Source organism: Musa acuminata, chromosome BXJ1-10 (assembly GCF_036884655.1).
Source record: "Musa acuminata AAA Group cultivar baxijiao chromosome BXJ1-10, Cavendish_Baxijiao_AAA, whole genome shotgun sequence".
Classification (NCBI taxonomy): domain Eukaryota; kingdom Viridiplantae; phylum Streptophyta; class Magnoliopsida; order Zingiberales; family Musaceae; genus Musa; species Musa acuminata.
The window spans coordinates 21,828,437-21,851,663 of record NC_088336.1 but is presented as its reverse complement, the minus strand read 5'-3'; the positions used below and the strand labels follow the sequence as shown (position 1 = coordinate 21,851,663).

General features: G+C 49.2%; 5 protein-coding genes across 5 annotated transcripts; 2 read left to right on the top strand and 3 right to left on the bottom strand.

Moving 5' to 3' along the window:
* Positions 1 to 2,808: 2,808 nt before the first annotated feature.
* LOC104000283 (FT-interacting protein 3-like) lies at positions 2,809 to 8,955 on the bottom strand. The gene is made up of 5 exons (XM_065086456.1): positions 8,798 to 8,955; positions 7,634 to 7,726; positions 7,226 to 7,494; positions 6,429 to 6,916; positions 2,809 to 6,155 (listed from the first exon to the last, which is right to left on the bottom strand). Exon 5 carries the CDS (start codon positions 6,139 to 6,141, stop codon positions 3,010 to 3,012), a length of 3,132 nt encoding a protein of 1,043 aa, XP_064942528.1. The 5' UTR covers positions 6,142 to 6,155; positions 6,429 to 6,916; positions 7,226 to 7,494; positions 7,634 to 7,726; positions 8,798 to 8,955; the 3' UTR covers positions 2,809 to 3,009.
* Positions 8,956 to 9,807: 852 nt separating this feature from the next.
* Positions 9,808 to 10,984, bottom strand: LOC135594983 (myb-related protein 308-like). The gene is made up of 3 exons (XM_065085481.1): positions 10,729 to 10,984; positions 10,508 to 10,637; positions 9,808 to 10,414 (listed from the first exon to the last, which is right to left on the bottom strand). The coding sequence occupies exons 1-3, from the start codon at positions 10,925 to 10,927 to the stop codon at positions 9,946 to 9,948; spliced, it is 798 nt and encodes a 265-aa protein (XP_064941553.1). The 5' UTR covers positions 10,928 to 10,984; the 3' UTR covers positions 9,808 to 9,945.
* A 3,530-nt stretch (positions 10,985 to 14,514) lies between these two features.
* Positions 14,515 to 15,466, top strand: LOC103974872 (dirigent protein 22-like). Its single transcript, XM_009389775.3, has one exon. It carries the CDS (start codon positions 14,690 to 14,692, stop codon positions 15,278 to 15,280), a length of 591 nt encoding a protein of 196 aa, XP_009388050.2. The 5' UTR covers positions 14,515 to 14,689; the 3' UTR covers positions 15,281 to 15,466.
* Positions 15,467 to 18,201: 2,735 nt separating this feature from the next.
* On the top strand, positions 18,202 to 18,932 carry LOC135595487 (dirigent protein 22-like). The gene has a single exon (XM_065086455.1). The coding sequence runs from the start codon at positions 18,233 to 18,235 to the stop codon at positions 18,821 to 18,823; it is 591 nt and encodes a 196-aa protein (XP_064942527.1). The 5' UTR covers positions 18,202 to 18,232; the 3' UTR covers positions 18,824 to 18,932.
* A 620-nt stretch (positions 18,933 to 19,552) lies between these two features.
* Positions 19,553 to 19,930, bottom strand: LOC135594763 (uncharacterized). The gene has a single exon (XM_065085272.1). It carries the CDS (start codon positions 19,928 to 19,930, stop codon positions 19,553 to 19,555), a length of 378 nt encoding a protein of 125 aa, XP_064941344.1.
* Positions 19,931 to 23,227: the final 3,297 nt, after the last annotated feature.

Sequence of the window (23,227 nt, the reverse complement as noted above, 5' to 3'; positions counted from 1 at the left end):
AAATATGGAGGTCTACATCGATGACATGATCGTAAAAAGCCGTATGGCAGCGGCCCACCTGATCGACTTGGCCGAGAGGTTTGCCACATTGCGAAGATACGACATGCAACTCAACCCGACAAAATGTGCTTACAGTGTCAGCTCGGGAAGATTCCTTGGATTCATCATACACGAAAGGGGAATGGACGCCAACCCTGAGAAGGTCTAGGCCATCATCAGTATGCTGGCCCCTCGGACAATCAAGGAGTTGCAATAGCTGAACGGGAGGCTCACCGCTTTATCTCGGTTTCTTTCCCGATCGGGTGATCGATGCCTCCCCTACTTCTGGGCCCTGAAAAACCCAAAGAAATTCCAATGGACGGCATAATGTGAGGAAGTCCTTGTACATGTAAAACAACACCTGGCCAGCCTCCCCCGCCTTGCCTCAGTCTCTTCTAGGGAGAAGCTCAGTATCTACTTGGGCAACTCCCGGCACGTGGTTAGCTCTGTCCTGACCAAAGAAGCCTCCGGGGAGCAGCTACCAGTCTACTACATCAGCCATGTCCTAAGCAGGCCTGAGGAGCGATACTAGCCGATTGAAAGATTGGCACTGACACTCGTGTTAACAGCCCGAAAGATGCGCCCCTACTTCCAAGCCATCCAATTGAGATAATTATCGACCGACCGCTTCAGCAGGTTTTGTCTGAATTCGACATTGCAGGTCACCTCCTCAAATGGTTGGTGGAGCTCGACGAGTTCGACATACAATATGTACCAAGGACCGCCATCAAAGCCCAATTGGTAGCCGACTTCATCTCAGAACTGACTTAGCTCGAGGACAAGGATTCTGAGCAGGTTAGAGAAGGATGGGTCCTACGCGTGGATGGATCGGCCAACTCGAAGGGCGCGGGCGCGGGGCTAGTGTTGGAAGCCCCTGACGAACGTTCGTTCAAACGCTCCCTCCGCTTCGACTTTTAAGCCACAAACAACGAGGTAGAATATGAGGCGCTTCTAGCAGGACTCAGGTTGGCCATTGAGATGCAGGTGGATGCCATACACGTCCTCATCGACTCGCAGCTAGTGGCCGAGCACCTCAGCGGTGGATACGAGGCACGGGACCCAACCATGTCAAAGTGCCTGGCAAAGGTAAAACACCTGAGTCGTGCCCCTCGACCGTAGTCTGCTCGAGTCCACCTCTACGTGGCCTACCCGCCTGAGCCATGTCCCTCGGCCGCAGTCTGCCCGAGTCCACCTCTACGCGGCCTGCCCACTCGAGCTGTGCCCCTCGGCCGCAGTCTACCCAAGTCCACCTTTGCGTGGCTTCCCCGCTTGAACCGTGCCCCTCGGCCGCAGTCTACCCAAGTCCACCTTTGCATGGCTTGCCCACCTGAGTCGTGTCCCTCGGCCACACCTTTGCGCGGCCTGCCCGCCTAAGCCGTGTCCCTAGGCCATAGACTGCCCGAGTTCACCTCTGCGCGGCCTGCCCACCTAAGCCATGTCCCTCGGTTGCAGTCTGCCCGAGTCCACCTCTACGCGGCCTACCCGCCTGAGTCGTGTCCCTCGGTCGCAATATGCCCGAGTCCACCTCTACGTCGCCAGCCCGCCTGAGTCGTGCCTCTCGACCGCAGTCTGCCCGAGTCTACCTCTACGCAGCCTGCCCGCCTGAGCTATGCCCCTCGGCCACAATCTGCCCGAGTCCACCTCTGCATGGCCTGCCCGCCTAAGCCGTGCCCCTAGGCCGTAGTCTGCTCGAGTTCTGCACGGCCTGCCCGCATGCCTCGATCGCAAACTGCATGATTCCTACACCTCGGCGCCACCTGTTCTCCCGAGTCTTCTGCCTTGCTCAAGTCATACCCCACGGACACACGTCGCATAGGACGACGAGCCAGCAACCGACCATCGCGACCCTCTAGGAAACCTCCCTGGCACTAACCAGAGAGCAAACCGGCAAGGACAACCACTTAAAGCAGAAGCCACGCCTCGGACCCCCCTAGCAACAATCAATTAATGGCTCCCTTTGGTTGGGGGGGGGGGGAGGTGGGGGGAGGGGGATGATGAGAGTAATAATAATGATGGGACACGAACTAATGTCACTTGCTCCCGGGTGACGTCTCCTAGGTCATGCAGACTGAGGAGTTGCGGGGGTCGCCTGCCTCGGTCTGACCTGACAGTGCCTGGCCGAAGCAGACCAAAACGCCGACTAAGGCACGTCGCCACCTTGTAGGAGACTTGTCCTTCACGCCATGTCAATGCCGGTGTCAGACGTTATCCAAGGTACGACCCTGCTCCCTACAAGCGGGCACATCAGGAAACGGTGACCTTCCCTATAAAAACCCTCGCGTTTGGAACAAATGGGGGGAGAAAAAAAAAAAATCCCAGAGATTATCGACTGACTTGATCGTCGGAGGGGTCGGGCCGAGCTCTCCCGACCCGACTTGTGTGCAAGTACGAAGACGGAGAACCTCCCACCGAACGCCCAAGCGAGGGGTCCACTCACGAAGAAAACAGTGACCCCGTCTAGATCGGACCACCGCGATCGACTACCTCAGCAGTCTCAAGGGTCGTATAGAAATATCTCCAATCATTCGGACCAGAACCCAACCGTATTGACCCTGAGTCCACGACTTAAAGATGTTAGACACTAACAAAAACCAACATATTAATCTCATATTAATCTCTCTCTCTCTCTCTCTCTCTCTCTCTCTCTCTTCCATGGTTTAAAGAAAAACAAAAGGCTTGTAGAAGCTAACTTATCTGTGTGGAGTGTAGGAGGAAGAGAGAATTTTTATTATGTAACATAAATTTATATCTGTAATTCCTGTGATATCCCTCTAAACGACATATAAGTATGTGTTTGAGCGGTCATCGACCACATGATGATGAATTGGTGTTATTTCACATGAAAAGAGAGGATGACATTACCAGAACACGTACAGCCTTCGGACACTTTCTTCGTCTTCCCCAGTACAAAACAACACTGATTGCTATGACGAGCGCACACCATTGCGTGTGTTTCCACATGCGATTTATTTACAGAAATGTATCGGCGTTGCTCGGCAGCCTCCGGAAGAAGTTATAGGCCGCCGAGGGCGTCTTGCTCCGGAACTTGGGGTGGCGCATGAAGTACAGCCCCACGAGCATCACCACCAACGGGAACGGCAGGAAATAGAAGACTGCAGCCATTCTGATGGCAAATACTACGAAGATGGCCGTCGCCCGGGGATCCCTCCAGCTCAGCAAGGCCTGTATCCTCTCCGCGTGGTTGGCCAGATCTGCCACCACCGACTGCACCCTACTGGCGACCACCCTCAGCCGGTCGTACCTGCTCATGACCATCTCGTTCGTCCTCGTCGACGGGTAACTATCTAGCTCCTCGTCGAGCTCGTCTGGGACGGCCGACTCGGCGAATGACAGATTCGTGTCCACGTGCGGCGGGTGGCGCGGGCGACGCCGGGAATTCCAGGCGCACACGATGAACAGGTGGAGGAATATGGAGGGAAGGATCAGGGACGGCGTCCAGGCAATGACGCAGAAGAGCAGGAGGACGAGAGTGGTCACCGCCGGCCTGGTCCAACTTCGGACAGCGTCGAACCATTTCAGGTAGGCCTGGACGTCGGAGAACAGCATCCTGATCCGATGCCAATTGGTCTTGCCCTTCCTCAGGCTGAACGTGTTGGAAGCATCGTCGAGAATGTATGCGACCACATCCCGCCCCAGCGGCGGCTCAGCCCGGGCCACCTTCGCTGCCACTGTCTGCTTCGCCTGGTAGCGGAGGTACTGCATCTGCTTGAACGGGATGGGCTGCATGTAGTGCATCTTGGGATACAGAGGCTTGACGTACAAGAACAACATGTTCAGCCACGACGTGCATGTAAATCGGAGGGCCAGATGCAGCTCGCCGGTCTTCTTCAACCCGGAAGGATGCACCGCTAGCAAAGGATAGAAGTGAGTGTAGACACGGTCAATCTCCAGCGTCGAGAGCCGGATTCGGATCTTTCCGAGGGGATCGTCTTTGGCGGCGTCGTTGTTGCCGTCGACGTGGCCGTTGTTGAAGACGGCGACGGTGAGGACCGTGCAGGGGTCGTGGACGTCCCATGAGTACTGCTCGTTCCACCGGGGTTCCGCCGTGCCGAGGATCGTCCGTGTGCGCACCCACTTGGGGCCGTACTTCGCAACACAGTACGCGTCGACTCTCCTGCCCCCGCCGTTGTTGCTCCTCAGTGGTGCAAGATCCCGGGCGTTCAGTATCCCGAGCTCGAGTAATCCGATGTTGGGCTTCCGGAGCGGCTTGGCGGAGGGCTGGAAGTCGCTGCAGAAGTGCGCGGACTCGTCGATCACATGGTAGTTGTTGTCGTAGTAGACCCGAAGCTGGAGCTTGCCGTAGCCGCTGCCGTTGCCGCTGCTGCTGCTTCCATTTGGGTTGTCGAGGTTGAACCACTGAGGGGCAAAGGGCTTGTGGTGGTCGGCGCGGGTGCGGATGGCTCCCTTGCGGATCTCCAGCTTGGCCATGGTCTCGTCCTTGTTCGGCAGGAGACGGTCCTGGACCATGAGCACGAGCGGCTCGTCGAAAGGCTCGCAGGCAACGAGCATGAGCTCCTCGTTCTTCCATGTCGGGTTCGGGGAGCGGTCCGAGGAGACGAGAGTCCACCGCAGCTGGGCACCGAGCTGGACCTTGATGTAGATCGCCGGGTCGGGGCGGGACGGCTTAAGGTCCTGGGCCGAGATGACGTTGACCCGGAGGTAGCTCATGCGGGGGCTGAAGTAGACCTTGGAGCGGGTGTGGGGGATGCTCGCCAGGGGAAGAAGGTGAGCGTCGGAGTGCAACGCGTCCGGGTACACCTCGTCCGCCTGCGTGCCCATCCACACGGCCATCATGATCTCCCCCCGGTAGGCGTCATCGTCGCGGTTGTTCCCCTTCCGCAGCCTGTACCACTGAGGGGCGACGGGGCCATCCGGCGGAGCGCGCAAGGGGACCTCGGGGAGCTCGATGACGACGTCGCCCACGATGTCGTCTTTGATGAAGTTCTTGTCTTTCACCACCACCTCCAGGCGCTGCGCCTGGATGTGGCCCTTGGAGAAGGCGAAGACGTTTTCCCACTCCGGGTCCCGGTTTCGCTCCCGGTGATTGGTCTTGTTGGTGAAGTTGCCAAGCTTCACCACGACGTAAGGATCGAGGCTGCCGACGATGTCCATGGCAGGGAGGTTGCGGGCCCTGACGATGCGGACGAAGAGGAACTCCATCTGCTCCACGAGGTCGTAGGTGCTTTTGATCTTGTCGCTGTTTCTGGCGAGCCGGTAGCCCATGAGGGCCGCGAGTGACGGCTGGGTCTCGACGATCCCGTACTCAATTTTGGGCGGAGGAGCTTGCTGCACTGATGCAGCCACCGCTGGCCCCGCCAGGTCATGGTTCGCCCGGTAATAAGACTGCGGCGAGCGATGGTGGCTCCTTTCGTGGTTCGAGAAGAACTCTGTTGTCTGGCTAACTTGACTCTTTCCTGTCGCGGATGGGGTCCCGACAGAGCGGAACTCTCTCCGCTCCTTTTCCTTGGTAAACGAACGATGGCTCTTCTTCTTAGGGGGCATCATCTCGCCGACGGATATGGTGGACTTGAGCGGCAGCGTTTCGGCGGCGGATATGGTGGAAGGAATGGACTCGAGGATAGTGGATGATGATGGAATGGATTCCAGAACAATAGTAGGTGCAGAGGCGGAGGAGAGGGGACGGTGGCCGTCGGCAGCTTGGGCTTCGTAGGCGTCAGGGACGGCGTAGAGGCGGAGGGTTATTTCGCCACGGACGTTGAAGAAGAGGCTGCGTTTGTCGAGGGGGCAGAGCTGGAGGGCGGCGTCGAGGCGCGAGGACGCCACGGAGGATCCAAGGAGGCAAACGCGGCCGAGGAAGCTGCGACGGCGACGGCGGTGGTCCACGGAAGAGGATAAGCGCTCGTGGAAGACGGAGACGTCGACGGTGCGGTCGGGGAGATCAAGAGGGTCGGAGACGTCGAAGACGAGGGTCTCGTTCCACGAGGGGTTGAGGTCGTTGTGTTTGGTCGCGGTGCGGCGTCTCTGTCCATCGAACTCCACTTCGACGAAGGGGTTCGTCGTGCCATGCCAGACTATGGGCTTCAGGCGGTGGGCTCGAACGACCTCCACCGCCAACTTCATCTCCTCGTTCAAAGCTGCAAAACTCCGTGAGTTCAGTTATACGACGTGACTAGTAAAAGCCATACCGATTAGATCATTTAGATTGTCCGAACAATGAGGCAACAAATAAGATGGATAGTTTAAATCATGACACTGTTCAACGAACAAATGGTTCAATCATCAGCGTTGGACTTGAATAGTCCTTCCCGGAAAAGATAGTAAGGTCGACAAGATGATGCAACTAACAAAACTAGAACATAACATGATTTGGTAGGGGCAAATACTGTCGTTTTCAATGTTCAAATTACCTGATTAGAATAGAGTCTCGAGTTGGGAGGAAGGAAGGATCCTTATCAGAAGACTGGGATTGGCTGTTGGATGAGAGACATGAGTTTGCTCGAGAGGAAGATGACAAGAAGACAGGACTTAAGAAAGCAAGATTCAATGTCTAAATACACCTCTTTGTTGGATGCTTTGGTGTTTATGACTGTGTGCCGATCACATAACAAACGTCATGAAGGTTGGGAGTGGAAGGGTTCAAAGGCAAGAAAATGAATACTCTGACCATCATCAAAGGGTGACAAGGCGATGAAGCTAACGAGGAGACTGTAATGTATCAATGAGCCACTCGACTTGATGACCGCCATTGCTGTTAAAGTCAAGGTCAGCTCAAAAACTAGTAAGAAAACGCCCTGAGGTTGGCCAGTTACATCACAAGGGAGATTCCTAGAAGAACATAATCGGAAGGTTTGTTTGCTCGTCTTTGCTTTCCTTGCGCCTTTTAGTTGTCCCAGATCTGTAATGATGACACAATAAAGTTGACTTTAGTCAACGGAAATGAAAAGATTAAAAAACGATATTAGCTCTTCATGGTCCAAATTAATTCAAAAACATAAAAGGACTGGGTCTTCCCAAGAAAATATAGAAATATTCCACTGGCGAATATTCAAACGTATTAGGTACGAATCAATTGCCATCGATGCAAATAACTAAACGAGCTTACCTTGTAAATCCAGAATGATGTGAAGACAAAATACATCTTAATGAAGATACTGCAAAAAGGGAGAAGTCCCACATATGTGAGGCAATGTAGAGCATGACATACCAGTTCTCAGGGATAGTACGTGGAATAGTCTTCACAGAGCATGGATTGTTTGGGAAACCATTCCAGTTCCTACCAAAGGCTATGCTGAGAAGTGCAAGAGGGAGTGAAATGAAAGCCCATGATACAAACACGGTTAGTATTGTCCCAAATGGAATAGCTGCCAGTAAGCCAAAAAATATAGCAACTGTGTTAAGCATGAAGCCTGTTCCAAAGCACATAAATGCAAACAATGATGCTCTCTAGATCATTTGTCTTCATCCAGTTTTTTCCTGGCAATGAGGAATATGAAACAAATTTAATTATAAAATAAAGACTAATTTAATCATATTTCAAGCCAGGAGCTTCTTAAGATTGCCATATATTTGCTATTTCAGAATATAAAGATGACTAATTTGTGACAAACCATACCAATTCCGTGCATAAAGTCCACCACTTAAATAGCCTGAAATGAATGATGTAAGAGCATAGCACACCATAAAGGTCGTCACAATAGCTCCGCATCTGTCACAAACCAAAACCCATTACTGATGAGTAGATAATCATTAGAATCCACTTTTGGCAGTTAGATAAGATAATGATAAGAACACAACTGTGAACCACCAAGAGATCAAAGAGGTAAAATATTCATGTTTATAAAGAAACTCCTATACTTTTTGGAAACTCTACGCAGAGAATCCATCTTACTGATGGTATATCAGAGACGATTAGCCTCCTGCCTTGAAAGGATATCCGCAAGCATGAAGTTAAATTTACAATAACCGCACGACAGAAATATCCTAGTTCTATCTCAAACACTTTATTGATACGAGTAAATTCATGTCACAAGTCTGATGGACCTGTTCTAAGGGATGAACTTCTAGGCCAGGCACATAGAAAAGGCAATGGAGTGGTCCTACTAGCTCAAAAACCTTGTTAGAATGAACATTTACTGTATAGTTAAAACTACTAAGTGCAATTTATTAATAGTAGGGCCAACTCATCTAGTCTCCTATACTAATCCAAGTCACAATCATCTTCCAATTTTGAACTACTGGGATGTTGCAATACAATCCTTGAAAGTACACCAACATCATATGCTCAAGCAGTATCATAGAGTGGATTTAGTGTGTAAACTGTCGATGCCAGTAATGATACTGGACACACATAGTGTCTTTTCACCTTTTTTTCCCCTGGGAAACATACTATGAAGCCGAGTTATTTTGGCCAAGGCACTCTGTTTCCTTCCAAGTGAATCTGTATTAAACTATTGGAACATCCATCCAAAATAAGATAACATAAAGACCCATATATAGAGAATACATTTGGAGGTAAGACCTGTAAAGGTTTTGTTCATGTTTCTCTTATAATGGATCCACAATTTCTTGAGACTCATGAAAGATTTCAGCAATCTCAAGAATTAGAAACGAAGAACCTACACGCTAACACAACACCCGAACACAAATGAAGAACTAGAAACCCTAATGCTTGAATCGATCCGGCGTAGACGGATCGACCCGCCCATCGTGCCAATACAATTCTTCGATTCCAAGATGACGCGTGCGCACAGAACCAGCGAACAGATCAAAAACTCACCAGCCAAGAGTCCCGCAGAGCATCCATCCGTTCACGGTCGCGATCAAGATCTCGAAGAACAACGTAACAAGAGATCAATAAACCGATGGGGGTGGAGGGAGGGATGAAGGGGGGACGGAATCGGGGGCAGAGGCAGCGAGAAGGCGAAGGGTTGGGGGAACTACGGAGCATCGCCGCGGAAGGAGACGAAGCCGAGTTTAAACCGATTGACCGCACCATCGATTTGGGAGGAATCAGCCCAAATCACAAGCGCGACTCGCTATTCGGATCAGCGAAGTCTTCAGTTCGGATTCACATCCGAAACCAATAAGCTTATCGGATCATTTAGAAGTCTATGCCTACATCATTAGTGCATCTCCACGCTAACACAGTAATGCATGCAGGAAATCTTACGTATAAATTTGTCTCAAGACAATGATGAAGAGATTTTGGTCATTGTCAAAGGAATAATGACGTATAGGCGTCGAGTAGTCGATTTATCGCAATCAAGTTGGAAAGAGCCACACCACTTTCTTTAGCGTTAGCTAACGCAAACTACGAAAGTGCAAAGTTCACTATAACAAGACTTTCTCAATACAAAAAATCTTCTTAATTCATGTCATTTAGAGGGTCAACAATAACACATGCTTAAGTAGATATAATTAATCCATATACCATCCTTGAGCTCGGAGCTTGTTCTGCCATACATAACCACAAATAATGGATAGAGTCCTTAGAACAGTCTCCAGAGCTATATTGCCATGAGCAGTGTGTCACAGAGAAGATTAAACAATGATTAGCCACGCTTCCATTGCACATGACACTCTGTTCATCCTCAGACCAACAAACCCTAGTTTCTCTCTGTCTGTCTCTCTCTCTCTCTCTCTCAGAGTACTTTTCATTTATTTAGTGAAGATCAGGTTAACCTACCAAACCACATCACATATCGTTGAACAAAATGGTTCCAGTGAGACACCCGACACAAGGAAACTGGCATCCATGGCCACCATTCCCCATCACCTTTGGCCTCCCTTTGCTTGCACCATGAAAGCACAGAAAACGTAAAGAAAGATTAAACCCTACGACTTGAGCATTTCAAAAAGACCAAGACAGGCTTCCGCACTAAGAGGAAGTAATGCTGTTTTCATATAGTCTTTGGAGAGTCTCTGCTAGTTTTGAGCTTCTTCTAATGGTCTGATAACTCTTAGTACATTAGGGTGTGCGGTGTTACGGCAGCTGCAAGCTTCACTACCTTGGAAACCAAGATGGCGACACAAACAGATGGTGGCTGGAGAGTAACTGCTGGTCGCAGCTGATGAGAGAGCCTGTGAAGGCTGGGCACGTTTTGGGGAGTGCTGAGGGAGGCTTATGGAGAGGTCGAGGTTGAGGTCGATGTAGCGGACGTCGTCTTGGCTGGCGCCGCCGCAGTTAGCCTCGTCGGAGGAGGAGTACTCGGCCGGGGCTTGTACGGCAGCCGCCATGTCCTGCACCATGGCGGTTTCCGGTTGTTGGGGGATCGGGCGATGAGTCTGGGGATCGATGCCTCGGCCGAGGAGCTTCCGCTTGATGTGCGTGTTCCAGTAGTTCTTGATCTCGTTGTCGGTCCTCCCCGGTAGCCGACCGGCGATGAGGGACCATCTGGATCATCAACCACCGTCGCATGCAACTCAGAAAGGTTCTTCACCTAAGCAAGTGAAACATTCATCTTATTGGGACTGCAAGATGACATACTTGTTCCCGAGCACGCCATGTAGCTTGATGATGTGCTCGTCTTCCTCCTCCGTGAAGTTGCCTCGCTTGAGGTCGGGCCGGAGGTAGTTTATCCACCTGAGCCTGCAGCTCTTTCCGCATCGAAGCAAACCTGCAGGCAAGCGGAGAACAGCATGAGCTGCAGAGCTGAATGGAATTGCTAGCTAGCTTGCTAGCTGCGCATGAAGTGCTCCGAAGAGGACCTGCAGCTTTGGGGAGTGATCTCCAGCAACCTTCACCATGGGCTTTGATGTAGGAGACGAGCTTCTCGTCTTCCTCCTTGGTCCATGCTCCCTTGTTGGTATGAGCCTTCTCACAGCACGGAGACCTGCCCATATTCCCAACACCTGTGCAGCGGGGTTCTCTGTGGACTACACTTTGCGATGAGAGAGCAAAGAGCATAAACAAGAGAAAGAATCAGAAGGGAGGAGTGGGACAAGGGAAGAGAGAAAGAGAGCGAGAAGGGAGGATGGATTTATACGAGAGGAGGGGGAAGGTGTGAGCTTGCATTGAATTGATGCAAGGATCGAGTGGCAACAAAACCGGGGGTTGGATTTGTTAGGTAGGCCTTCTTTTACGTGAGTCTTTCTAGTTCTATATTAATCTTACTTCGCTCTCTCTCTCTCTCTCTCTCTCTCTCTCTCTCTCTCTCTCTCCATCTTCGATGGATTAAAGAAAAAAAGGCTTCTAGAAGCTAACTTATCTGTGTGGAGTGTAGGAGGAAGAGAGAATCCATCAATTTGTTGACCAACCCTTCTCTTCTTTTATTCTCTCTCCTATATGTTTGTGTAACAAGTGGAGAACTGTTTTACCTACTACTAATACTGCATTCCTTATAATTAGCTTGAGCGTATACAAGAGATTAGAAGCTAGTAGGATTTGGAGAGCAATATAATTTCTTGTCGGAGATTAAAAGTTGAATTTAGATAATGACACGAGAATTTTAGAACTATCAAGAAATCCATAATTAACGTATGCATTAAATACTATGAAGACATCTCTACCCCTTTTTATACGTAAAATTATGTGTTATTTTTTATTATTGAAGGAGAAATGAATCATTAATCTTCATATTGTTCTTCATTGGATGTCCCCTCTGAAGAGAACTGGTTTACCTCCCTTGCTAATAAATCTATTGACAGTATAATCAGCAGAGTACTCATTAATATACTTGCCATCCACCGGTCACTGCTACACTGAGAACACTATCAGGAGGCCCAAGCAGAGGTAGAAGGATGGGGGATGACAAGAACAATCATCTGGGGAGAAGTGAGATCCTTGGCTACTCATCAATCCAGCTCCAACAGCTGGTGTGTGCTTCATTCAATTAATGCATTTCTGCTGCTGCACACTCATCCAGTGTTTCTCACTGATTGATAGACATCTACCCATTGTTACATCTTGGTGATCTCTTGACCAGTCAAGGTGGACTGTGACCCTGTTCCAGAGGAGGAAGTTGGCAGATGTGTGATGAACCCAGGGTTTCCAGCTCTCCAGCAGAGCTCAGGACCCTACAAGACGGAAAAAGATGGCAGCTTTTCTTCTGAGGTCAAGTGGTGCATTCATTGTCCCCTTAGCTGAAAGAGGAAGGGGCACAAATGTCTCTTGACACCCTCTTCTCTCTGACCTCACTCCCCTCCTTTTAACTCATCCACCAACCTCCCTGAAGGACTGTAAGAAACAAGCAAGGATGGGAAATGGCTACCTACCCACCCTGGTACCCATGCTTTTATGACAATGAAACCTGGGGGGTTGGGAAGGCTTCTAGAGGAGGGAACTGTCATGGGCTTTTGGTTCCACCTAACCACTGGCTGCTTGTGGCATGGCAACAATTTTTCTCTACCTCTTCACTGGCAATGGCAGGAGTTGAAGTATGGCAGCGTGACTTTAAATCCTGATGGCAATAAGCTGCTTCCAATTCAAATGAGAGTTGTTAATCCATGAAAAGGATCCCAGGAATCAAACCACTTGAAAGCTAATGTGATGATGCTAATTCTGACAGGCTACCAAATGCTTCAGGAACCCAATGACATATGATTTCTAGAAGAGCTCACCAACTTCTTTTCTTCTTCATCATCTTCTTTCTTAACTAATTGCTGGCTTTCACAGGCCTAACACAGGGCATTCATTCTGGAAGGGGTGACAACCAAATACTTGGTAAGCACACCAACCGATCCCACTGATACGGGGATCAAATATATTATCATGAGCCCCCACCTACCATTGCCTCCTTGTCATGCCTGCATAAGAACACAAACATCCATGCATGCCCAACACTTTTGTCTCCAGCCAAGCCTCTGTCTTGACCAACCCAGAGAGAGTGCTTTCTGCTCCTCAACAAACCCATTCTTCTTGGGAAACATATACAAGCGAAGAGTGAAGATAAAACAAATAGGTGTGGTCTAGAAGATAGTTTAAAGGTTGAAAGCTAAGCGCATGACCTGCAAGATGTACTGGAAGATGCTTCTTCCCAGTGTGTGGAGGATGAAACAATCAAAACAACATTGTGATCTACTATGCAATAAATATCTACTTGTTCAAAAGAGAATTGCAAGAACAATTAGGTTCATTCTCAACATAAACAGAATAAACATTATGGTTCATTTTGTGGTACACTAACATGGGAACAAAGAGGAGTGCTTTGCTACCACACTATTTTGCATGGCTGTGAAGAAGCTTATTAGACTTGAATTGTTGGTGTGACTTCATCACCTTATTAGGCAGTGTAGGCCTGGCAATGCAGTTGTTGACCATCTCACTCTCACCCTCAAAGAGACTGGCAGCTTCCGTGCCAGTGAACAACCACATCACTCCATCATCCAAGCTCACCAGAAAAGACCAACAAGTGCCCAATGGTTAGCAAGAGCCAGGAAGTGGACACTGGTAGGTGGAAAAGATTGCTCATTTCCCCAACCAGTGTAAGGCATGAATAGGATTTAAGTTATGGAGATAGATGACTGATACAGGTAGGTCATTTACATCAATGTTGGAAGATGCTCAAGGTAGCTATGCAGGACAAACAAGAATATTGGTGATGGGAGTGAGGTGTGCAATGTTAGAGATGGTGACTATGGTTGATTTTGCATCATATGCAGGGGAACCATGGAATCTTATGTGGACTTGGATCCTCTGTTCTTTGTTATCAGTGCTGAAAATTCTCTTCATTGGCATCCTGAACTAGATTTTGTCCATGCAGTTTGTCTAGAACTCTTCATTTGCTCTGGAAGATGATACCACTGGAAGCAACTCGATTACTTCTCTTAATGGCATCCTCTGTTGATCATACTTCTCTTTCTTTTATCATTTGACTTCTTCAATTGCAATAAAAAATGTAACTAAGATTATCGAAAATTTCAGCCAACTTCTGCTTTGAAGATCCATTCAATATAATATTTATTGCCTGATAGATGAATTATAATGCTCTATTATTTTTTTCTTATAAAGAACCAGTTTGACTATTTCCATTTATCGAATTACATATCATCTGTCATATCCTTCAGATCCTTCACAACTATTTTCTCTTCAAACTTTATAATCCGAGAAAAAACCTTTATTAGGAATCTCAAAACCAATTCTTCTCAAACATAAACTACAATTTATCTTCCAATAAATCTAATCATTTTGGTGGTCTAAACTTCAAAGAGTGTTGCATGCATATTGATTCTTCTAATTTAAGACTGCAGTGGACGGCGAGAAGAATCAACAAAGAATTCCAACTTATAATGACTTGAGATCTGTTGGTTTCTTTCTCCTTTGGAGACGATTTCCACTGTTCTTGACGGACGTCAAGATCTCCATCATTTGATGTGATCCTGAGAGCAGCAGAAGTCTCAACTGGTCGGCATGGTCCTTCACACAATGCGTTAGGGTGGCCATTCTGACACGGTCGAAGAGAGAAACGCACGTGTTTGACCTGCTGAAGCAAGACAATGATGGCACATAACCTACCCAAGGAAAGAGCTTTTCTTGGCACCGGCAAAACACTTTATCTCGCCTACTTGCAGCCAACCATTCCAGCCCATCCAGGAATTTTGCTCGCCTTCTCGCTCTGGAGACATGGTTACTGTGCAGCCACATCTGTCACTTCTCCTTTTCTTTTAAGAAGGATTGGGAACGAAGGCCTTCACTTCCGAGTCCTGAACACTCTCCAGCGTGGGTGCAGCCATGGCCGAACTCCGTGGCTTTTCCTTTACCACCGTCTTCTTCTTCTTCTTTGCTGTTGTGTTCGCTATTGCTTCGGCAGCAGAAGAGCCGCATGGGTTCCTCCAGAGCGAGAAGCTGGTGAAGAAGCCGGTGCGCGAGAAGCTGAGCCACCTGCGGTTCTACTGGCACGACGTGGTGAGCGGGCCGGACCCGACCGCCGTCCCCGTGGCCCGGGCAGCCGCCTCGTCCACGAACGCGTCGGCCAGCGGGTTCGGCACGGTGGTCATGATCGACGACCCGATGACGGTGGGGCCGGAGCTGTCGTCACGGCTCGTCGGCCGGGCGCAGGGGTTCTACGCGCTCGCCGCCAAGGAGGAGACCGCCCTACTCATGGCCATGAACTTGGCCTTCGTGGAGGGGAAGTACAACGGGAGCACGATCACCGTCCTGGGGCGGAACGCGGTGTTCTCCGGTGTGCGGGAGATGCCGGTGGTGGGCGGGAGCGGGCTGTTCCGGCTGGCCCGCGGCTACGCCCAAGCCAGGACGTACAGCGTCAACCTCGGGACCCGCGACGCCGTGGTCGAGTACAATGTCTTTGTCATGCATTACTAGTGGTTTGGTATTATTTCGTCATCTTGCTTCACATGTCGGACCTGTTCACGAGCTCTGTTGTCTTCTACAATAGTCGCTACAAACTCCGTGCATAAGTCTTCTCTCTCGATCGATAGATGTCTAATGTAACGATGATTTTATGTACGATAATTTAAAATAATGATAATTTTATATTTTAAAACTATACATGATGATTTTAAATTATGCACGTAATTCTTTAACTTATGATGTAACCATTTCCACTTAAAATTCTAAAATTATAAGTTTACTCTATTTCGATATGACATATAGATTATCATCATTAAAAAAAAAAAATTATTAAATCTCAAATTTTGATGATGAAATTCTGATCTAATCGGTGTTTAAGTGACGTAGAACTAATCTCGATCATGGAAAGATAAATCGATTGAAGTAGAAAGAATCAGATGTTGGACTACTGTATATCATGTTAGAAAATTTGTCGACGTGTCGGCATAAGGACTTTGTACCATGAGTTCGAGCACCGAGCCAAAAGGATTAGATATTACACCAAGAAAATCAGCTATTACATAAGGTCAATATGTTGATTGGGCAATACATCGGAGAAGACGATGCGCTGAAGGTTTGGACAAAGCGCAAATGAACCAATGACATGCCAAACAATATAATATTCTCCTATTGTAATCGGTCATATCTTGATCAAAATAGATTAGATCTAATTAAGTTAGTTTTGAGTGTAACTATACTAGCTCAGTTAGGAGCTCAATGGGCCTAAGTGAGGGTTGATTTGGGCCCATAGTTGGGTCAAGTAATGGTACCGCCAGACCAAGCGATGGAATCGCCTATGAGTTGAAACATACGAAATGTACAATTCCGGAAGACCCAACGATGGTATCGCTAGTGTCAAGCAATGATATCACCTAAACTAGCGTTGGTATTACCCAATCATAGTCTTCCAAACTATATTAAGTGATGGTACTGCCTAGATTGGGCAGTGGTACCGCCTGAGCTGTTGGCAGTGGTACCACTAGAACCCCTGAAACCCAAGATGAGACCTTTTTATTTTTGAAGTCATTTGAATAAAAAGAATAGTGATTTTGAGTTGTAAAAGCTTGAAAAGTCTTAAGTATTCCCCTCCTTTTCTTTAAAAGTTTAGAGGGGAGGTATGAGACTCGTAAAGGACCACTCCTAAACTTATAAAAGCAGAAAGAGTTGTAAAGAATGTAGTTGATTTTCGTTTATTTAAAAAAAAATTGTTAGTAGATGTTGATGGTTTCAACAGAAGAGAAATCAGGAGTGGATGTATGTCGCAACGAGCGAACCACTATAAATTTGATGTGCACTTCTTTTTGCTTTTCATTACCATTACTTATTGATTTAATTGTCTACTACTCTCACTTGCTCTCTAAGTTTAAACACATTTTCGATACAATTTCATCGAATGAGTTTTTAAATTAATGAAAGTTTTACAAAAGCACTAATTCATTTCTTCCACCCCCCCCCCCTCCTACCCCTCTTAGTATTGATACGATCCTAACAAGTATTACTAGTCATCTCAGCCCTTTTTTGCATCAGACGGATGCCGATGTGTTTTCCACATCAATTCTATGGTAGTTGCCGGTAGTCAAATAATGATTGGTGCTAGAATATTCACTATCATTCATCCACCGCAGAAGACGTGTCTATGTGTGGTTTGGGTCAGGTCCCATTGATTCAAACATTCCGAGCGCTTTTCTCAAACACCTTATTGTGGATCGAGATATCTCAACTCGCACGTCTTGGGTACATTTCGCCTTGAGATCTCATTGTAACAAGCCTCCTCTTCTCCCGACTTACACATCTTGGGCATATTAGGTTTTGACAACCTTGTCATAGTAGGCATCTTCCTTCATTGTTGTAGCGGGACTTGATCTTCCACTATCCCCTTTCAGACCCGCATAACTCGGGTACTTTCGGCCTCGTCATAATAGGTATAATCTTTCTCCACTGTAGTTGGACGTGATCTTGGCACTTTCGATCTCACTGTAGCAAGCATCTCCTGTCCCCACTATGGCGGGTCTCGATCTTCTGCTATCTCTTTCCCGATCTATACAACTCAAGCACTTTCAACTTCGTCGAAGCAAACATCTTCTTTCTTTGTCGTGGTAGGTCTCGATCTTTCAATCTTCTGTTACCTCTTCCCTGATCTTGTAAGATGATACCACCAGAAGCAACTCAACGACTCTTAAATGGCATCCTCTGTTGATCATACTTCTCTTCGTTTTATCATTTGACTTCATCAATTGTATACAAAAATATAACTAAGATTATCGAAAATTTCAACCAACTTCGGCTTTGAAGATCCATTCAATATTGGTATTACCTGATAGATGAATTATGATGCTCTATTATTTTTTTCATATCGAAAACCATTTCTTCTCAAACATAAACTACAATTTATCTTCCAATAAATCTAATCATTTTGGTGGCCTAAACTTTAAAGAGTGTTGCTTCAGATACAAAGTAAAGACATGCATGCATATTGAATCTTCTAATTTAAGATTGCTGTGGACGGCAAGAAGTATCAACAAAGAATTCCAAACTTATAATGACTTTGAGTTCGGTTGGTTTCTTTCTGCTTTGGAGACGATTTCCACTGTTCTTGACGTACGTCAATATCTCCATCATTTGATGCGATCCTTAGAGCAGGCAGAACAACTTGCCGGTATGGTCCTTCACATTTGACCTGATGTGAAGAGAGCAACGCATCTATTTGACCTAATGAAGCAAGAAAATGATGGCCGCTAACCAACCCATGGAAAGAGCTTTTCTCGTTTTCTTGCAGCCAACCACTACAGCACATCCAGGACTTTTGACCGGTTACTGTTCAGACAATGGACGATGGTTCCTTTGCAGCCACATCTGTCACTTCTACTTTTCTTTTAAGAAGGATTTGGCACGGAGTCCTGAAGACTCTCCAGCGTGGGTGCAGCCATGGCCGAACTCCGTGGATTTTCCTTTACCACCGGCTTCTTCTTCCTCTTTGCTGTCGTGTTCGCTTTTGCTTCTGCAGCAGAAGAGCCGCATGGGTTCCTCCAGAGCGAGAAGCTGGTGAAGAAGCCGGTGCGCGAGAAGCTGAGCCACCTGCGGTTCTACTGGCACGACGTGGTGAGCGGGCCGGACCCGACCGCCGTCACCGTGGCCCGGGCCGCCGCCTCGTCCACGAACGCGTCGGCCAGCGGGTTCGGCACTGTGGTCATGATCGACGACCCGATGACGGTGGGGCCGGAGCTGTCGTCACGGCTCGTCGGCCGGGCGCAGGGGTTCTACGCGCTCGCCGCTAAGGAGGAGACCGCCCTGCTCATGGCCATGAACTTGGCCTTCGTGGAGGGGAAGTACAACGGGAGCACGATCGCCGTCCTGGGGCGGAACGCGGTGTTCTCCCATGTGCGGGAGATGCCGGTGGTGGGCGGGAGCGGGCTGTTCCGGCTGGCCCGCGGCTACGCCCAGGCCAGGACGCACAGCTTCGACCCCAAGACCGGCGACGCCGTGGTCGAGTACAATGTCTTTGTCATGCATTACTAGTGGTTTGGTATTATTTCGTCGTCTTCTACAATAGTCGTTGTAAACTCCGTGCATAAGTCTTCATCTCTCAATCAATAAGCGGCAGGTTCGGCAAACCGCATTGGTGCCAGTAATCTTATGAGCAATGGTAGATAGAACAACAGGATAGAAGACGTCATCCGAGGATTAAGCTCATAGTTGTAGACGACAGTTTATAGCTTCCATCCACCCTGATTGGGATTCTTCGCATTCAAAGTTCCCAGTTCTCCCCAACTACAGAGTATAGCCAAGATCTCCCCAACTACATGAAGATAAATATGTTAAGAAAAATCTTCCTAAAATTCTCCCTTCCAAACATGTATAAATATGGAGTATTGTGAATTGTTTCAATCAATGTAATCTTTTTTTTTTATATTTCATTTCTATCATGGTATCAGAGTTATCACTGTGAAGGCCACCACTGAATGGACCGCGACTCCATCTCAGTAGCTCCCACCCTCCGTCGCTGCTCCTGCCATCAAGTGCTGTTGCTGTAGATAATCAGCAATAGCGGCATCTTCCTCCGTCGAGCTCTTATCGCTGCAGCGTTTTCCACGGGCGTCGGCCTCCTTCGAAGCTGAACAAGGGCCAGCATCGCCACTCCTTCTACTCCTCCCTACGCCGACGGTATTTTTTACTGTCGCCTTTCCTCTGCCTCTTCCTGCAGAAGCAAAGCCGACGCAGCCTCACGATTGCTCCCCGGCCTGCTACCTATCCTCGTTCCCGCATCTCGCTCGAGCGAGCCGTTGCCGCCATCTTTGACATAGCAATCGCAGCAGCCCTCTCTACCGCAGCCACAACAACTCTCTTTGCCGCAGCAGCCGCAACAGCTCTCTTTGCCGCAGCAGCCGCAGTAGCTCTCTTTGCTGTAGCAACCGCAGCAGCTCTCTCTGCCACAATAGCCACAGCAACCCTCTCTGCCGCAGTAGCTGCAGCAGCCCTCTTTGCCGCAGCCACAGCAGCCCTCTCTGCCGCAGCCACAGCAGCCCTCTTTGCCGCAGCAGCTGCAACAGCAATGATTTGCTCTTCTCCCAAGTCGATGTCCTCTGCTCCACCTTCTTCGTCTTGACAAGCAGCATTCAGAACCATCTCCAAATTCCCAACTGTCTAAATTCCTAAATTTACTGCCCAAATCAGTGTCGCCTCGACATGCACATTACTGCCCAAATTGAATTGACTTCACATAGACGTTAAGCGCTGTTGTTAAACCCATAACAATCTTACTGAATTTGATATCTCAAAAAGTTGGCATTTACGTCAACTGGATGTTAATAATACCTTTCTACAAGGAACCTTAACTGACGATATCTTCGTGCAACAGTCTCCTGGCTTCATCCACCCTTAATATCCAAAACATGTTTGTAAACTACAAAAAGTTATTTATGGACTTTGTTAGGCTCGAAGAGCTTGGTACACCTAACTTAGCTCGTTTTTGGCATCAATTGGCTTCATCAACTCTAAGTCTAATACCTCCTTATTTCTTCATCACCAAAGTGGTAATATATTATATCTTCTGATATATGTAGATGATATTATTGTCACAGGCAATAATCCTATGTAAATCAAGGCATTCCTTAAGCATTTAGCATATCGATTCTCCCTTAAAAATCTAGAAACCTTGAGCTATTTTTTGAGAGTAGAAGCAACATATACATCTTTCGGGCTCAAGATCTATTATCTAAAACGAACATGCAAGATGCAAAGACAATTACAACACCTATGTCTACTAGCGAGTCGCCCAAACTATGTGATGAAAGCCCTGTTATAGACCCAACTCGATACCATCAAGTCCTTGACTCCTTACATAACTTATCTCTCACCCGTCCAGATATCTCAGCGGTCAATAAATTATCTCAATTCATGCATCGACTATCTATTATGCATTGGTCTGCAATCAAACGAATATTGCAATATCTTTATGGGACTATCAATCATGGCTTCTTTTTTCGCAAACACTCTCCCCTTCATCTCTATGCCTTTGTTGATGTTGATTGGGCAGGGAATTTTGATGATAGAACATCCACATCGGGATATATTATCTTCCTTGGACCTAATCCGATAAGTTGGAGTTCCAAGAAGCAAAAGGCAGTTGCATGTTCTACAACTGAAGCTGAATACCGTGTCATTGCCACCGCTGCTATAGAATTCAATTGGGTCATGAATCTCCTTAAGGAATTTGGCATCAATATCAACTCTACTCCTACAATATATGGTGACAATATTAGAGCCACTTATCTATGCATCAATCCGGTATTCTACTCACGCATGAAATACATCATCATCGACTTTCACTTTGTGCGAGAATAAGTTGTCAGACATCAACTACGTGTTTCTCACGTAGTTGACAGAAGCGTCATTTTACGAGGGCGTCAATCAATACAATCTTCTCTTTATATTTCATTTCTATTACGGTATTGTCCAGTGTGCGGGAGCGGGGTATTCAGCTTTGGCCCGTGGCTACAGGGCATGAAGTATAGTTTCAACAACCCCACGACTGACGTTGCCATGGTGGTGTACGGTGTCATCGTCTTCCATCATTAGTGATTTGGTTTTAGTTCGTCTCTTTTCGCATGCCAGACCTCATCACGAGCTCTGTTATCTTCTGTTATGGTAAATAACTTTTTTAGCCGTGGCCTCGGGGCCGACGCGACTCGTTCAGGGGTCCAAATGGCGAGGACCTTGCGCGGCGCGTCTCGGATCCCCCTGGTGGTCGACCGCGGTGATCCGGATGTCCCGTCAGGGGGAGAGCTCCGCTGCAACGTCGGGGAAGAGGCAACCTCGCCTTCGTTCCTGCACACAGGTCGGGTCGGAGGCTCGGCCCGACCCCTCCGACGATCAAGTCAGATCATGTGGAAGGGAGCTTTTCTAGTGAGGAAGTGTCCCCCCGTTCGTTTAGAACTCCGGGGTATTTATGGATGAGTTTGCTGTTACCTGATGTGCCCGCTTGCAGGGGCAGGACAATACCTCGCGTGGCGTCTGACATTGCCACTGGGGTTGCGTGGAGAACCGAAATGTCGCAGGGTATGGGCGAGGGTCGGCCGTCGTCCTCCTTTGCCTCGGTCGCGGGGTTAGACAACGATGAAGTCGTTGTCTGAGAGCGGGTGACGTCAGCGCATGTCAAGTCAGCATTATCGCCCTCTAGTCATCGGGCAGAGTGGCGCCCAGGGGAGGCCGACATCGTGACATGTCATGTCACCATTTTTACCCCTATCATATCCCCCCCCCCCCCCGGAAGAAGCTATGCGTCGATTTTCGCCATTGGGGGGGGGGGGGACGGGGGGACGGGGAGTCTGAGGCATGGCTTTGTCCCTTGGTGTTTGCAATAGTCCTAGGCGACATGAGGTGGAGCTTGTCTCGAGCGGGCAAGCGGGCGTATGGAGCCGAGGGGCCGAGGAGCACGACGAAGGCGGGCTGGCCGCGCAGGCGTGTCCCGGGCGATGTAAAGCCGAAGAGCCGAGGAGCACGACGCAGGCGGGCTGGCCGCGCAGGCGTGTTTCAGGTGGCGTAAAGCCGAAGAGCCGAGGAGCACGACGCAGGCAGGCTGGCCGCGCAGGCGTGTCTCGGGTGGCGTAAAGCCGAAGAGCCGAGGAGCACAACGCAGGCGGGCTGGCCGTGCAGGCGTGTCCCGGGTGGCGTAAAGCTGAAGAGCCGAGGAGCATGTGTCGTGCTGGCCGCGCAGGCGTGTCCCGGGTGGCGTAAAACCGAAGAGCCGAGGAGCACAACGCAGGCGAGCTGGCCGCGCAGGCGTGTCCCGGGTGGCGTAAAGCAGAAGAGCCGAGGAGCACGACGCAGGCGAGCTGACCGCGCAGGCGTGTCTCGGGTGGCACAAAGCCGAAGAGCCGAGGAGCACAACGCAGGCGGGCTGGCCGGCAGGCGTGTCCCGGGTGGAGTAAAGCCGAAGAGCCGAGGAGCACGACGCAGGCGGGCTGGCCGCGCAGGCGTGTCCCGGGCGGCGTAAAGCCGAAGAGCTGAAGAGCTGAGGAGCACAATGCAGGCGGGCTGGTCGCGCAAGCGTGTCTCGAGCGGCATAAAGCTGAAGAGCCGAGGAGCACAACGCAGGCGGGCTAGCCGCGCAGGCGTGTCCCGGGTGGCGTAAAGCCGAAGAGCCGAGGAGCACGACGCATGCGGGCTGGCCGCGCAGGCGTGTCCCAGGTGGCGTAAAGCCGAAGAGCCGAGGAGCACAACGCAGGCGGGTGAACCATGCTGGTGTGTCTCGGGAACATGGGGCCAAGGAACACGGCGCAGGCGGGCTGGCCGCGCAGGGTGGTCTCGGGCATTATGCGGCCGAGGAAGTGGCCTCGGGCGTAATGTGGCCGCGGAACGACTTTGTTTTGGCCAAGGATTGGTCGTTCAACCATGCGTGGGCGCGGGCGGCCAGGTTGCTTT

Coding starts and splice junctions, on each gene's coding strand:
- LOC104000283 (XM_065086456.1), bottom strand. CDS start 6,141: ATGAAGTTGGCGGTGGAGGTCGTTCGAGCCCACCGCCTGAAGCCCATA.
- LOC135594983 (XM_065085481.1), bottom strand. CDS start 10,927: ATGCTCTTTGCTCTCTCATCGCAAAGTGTAGTCCACAGAGAACCCCGC. Junction 10,638..10,728: donor ATCACTCCCCAAAGCTGCAG/GTCCTCTTCGGA, acceptor GCTTGCCTGCAG/GTTTGCTTCGATGCGGAAAG. Junction 10,415..10,507: donor CATGGCGTGCTCGGGAACAA/GTATGTCATCTT, acceptor TTGATGATCCAG/ATGGTCCCTCATCGCCGGTC.
- LOC103974872 (XM_009389775.3), top strand. CDS start 14,690: ATGGCCGAACTCCGTGGCTTTTCCTTTACCACCGTCTTCTTCTTCTTC.
- LOC135595487 (XM_065086455.1), top strand. CDS start 18,233: ATGGCCGAACTCCGTGGATTTTCCTTTACCACCGGCTTCTTCTTCCTC.
- LOC135594763 (XM_065085272.1), bottom strand. CDS start 19,930: ATGGTTCTGAATGCTGCTTGTCAAGACGAAGAAGGTGGAGCAGAGGAC.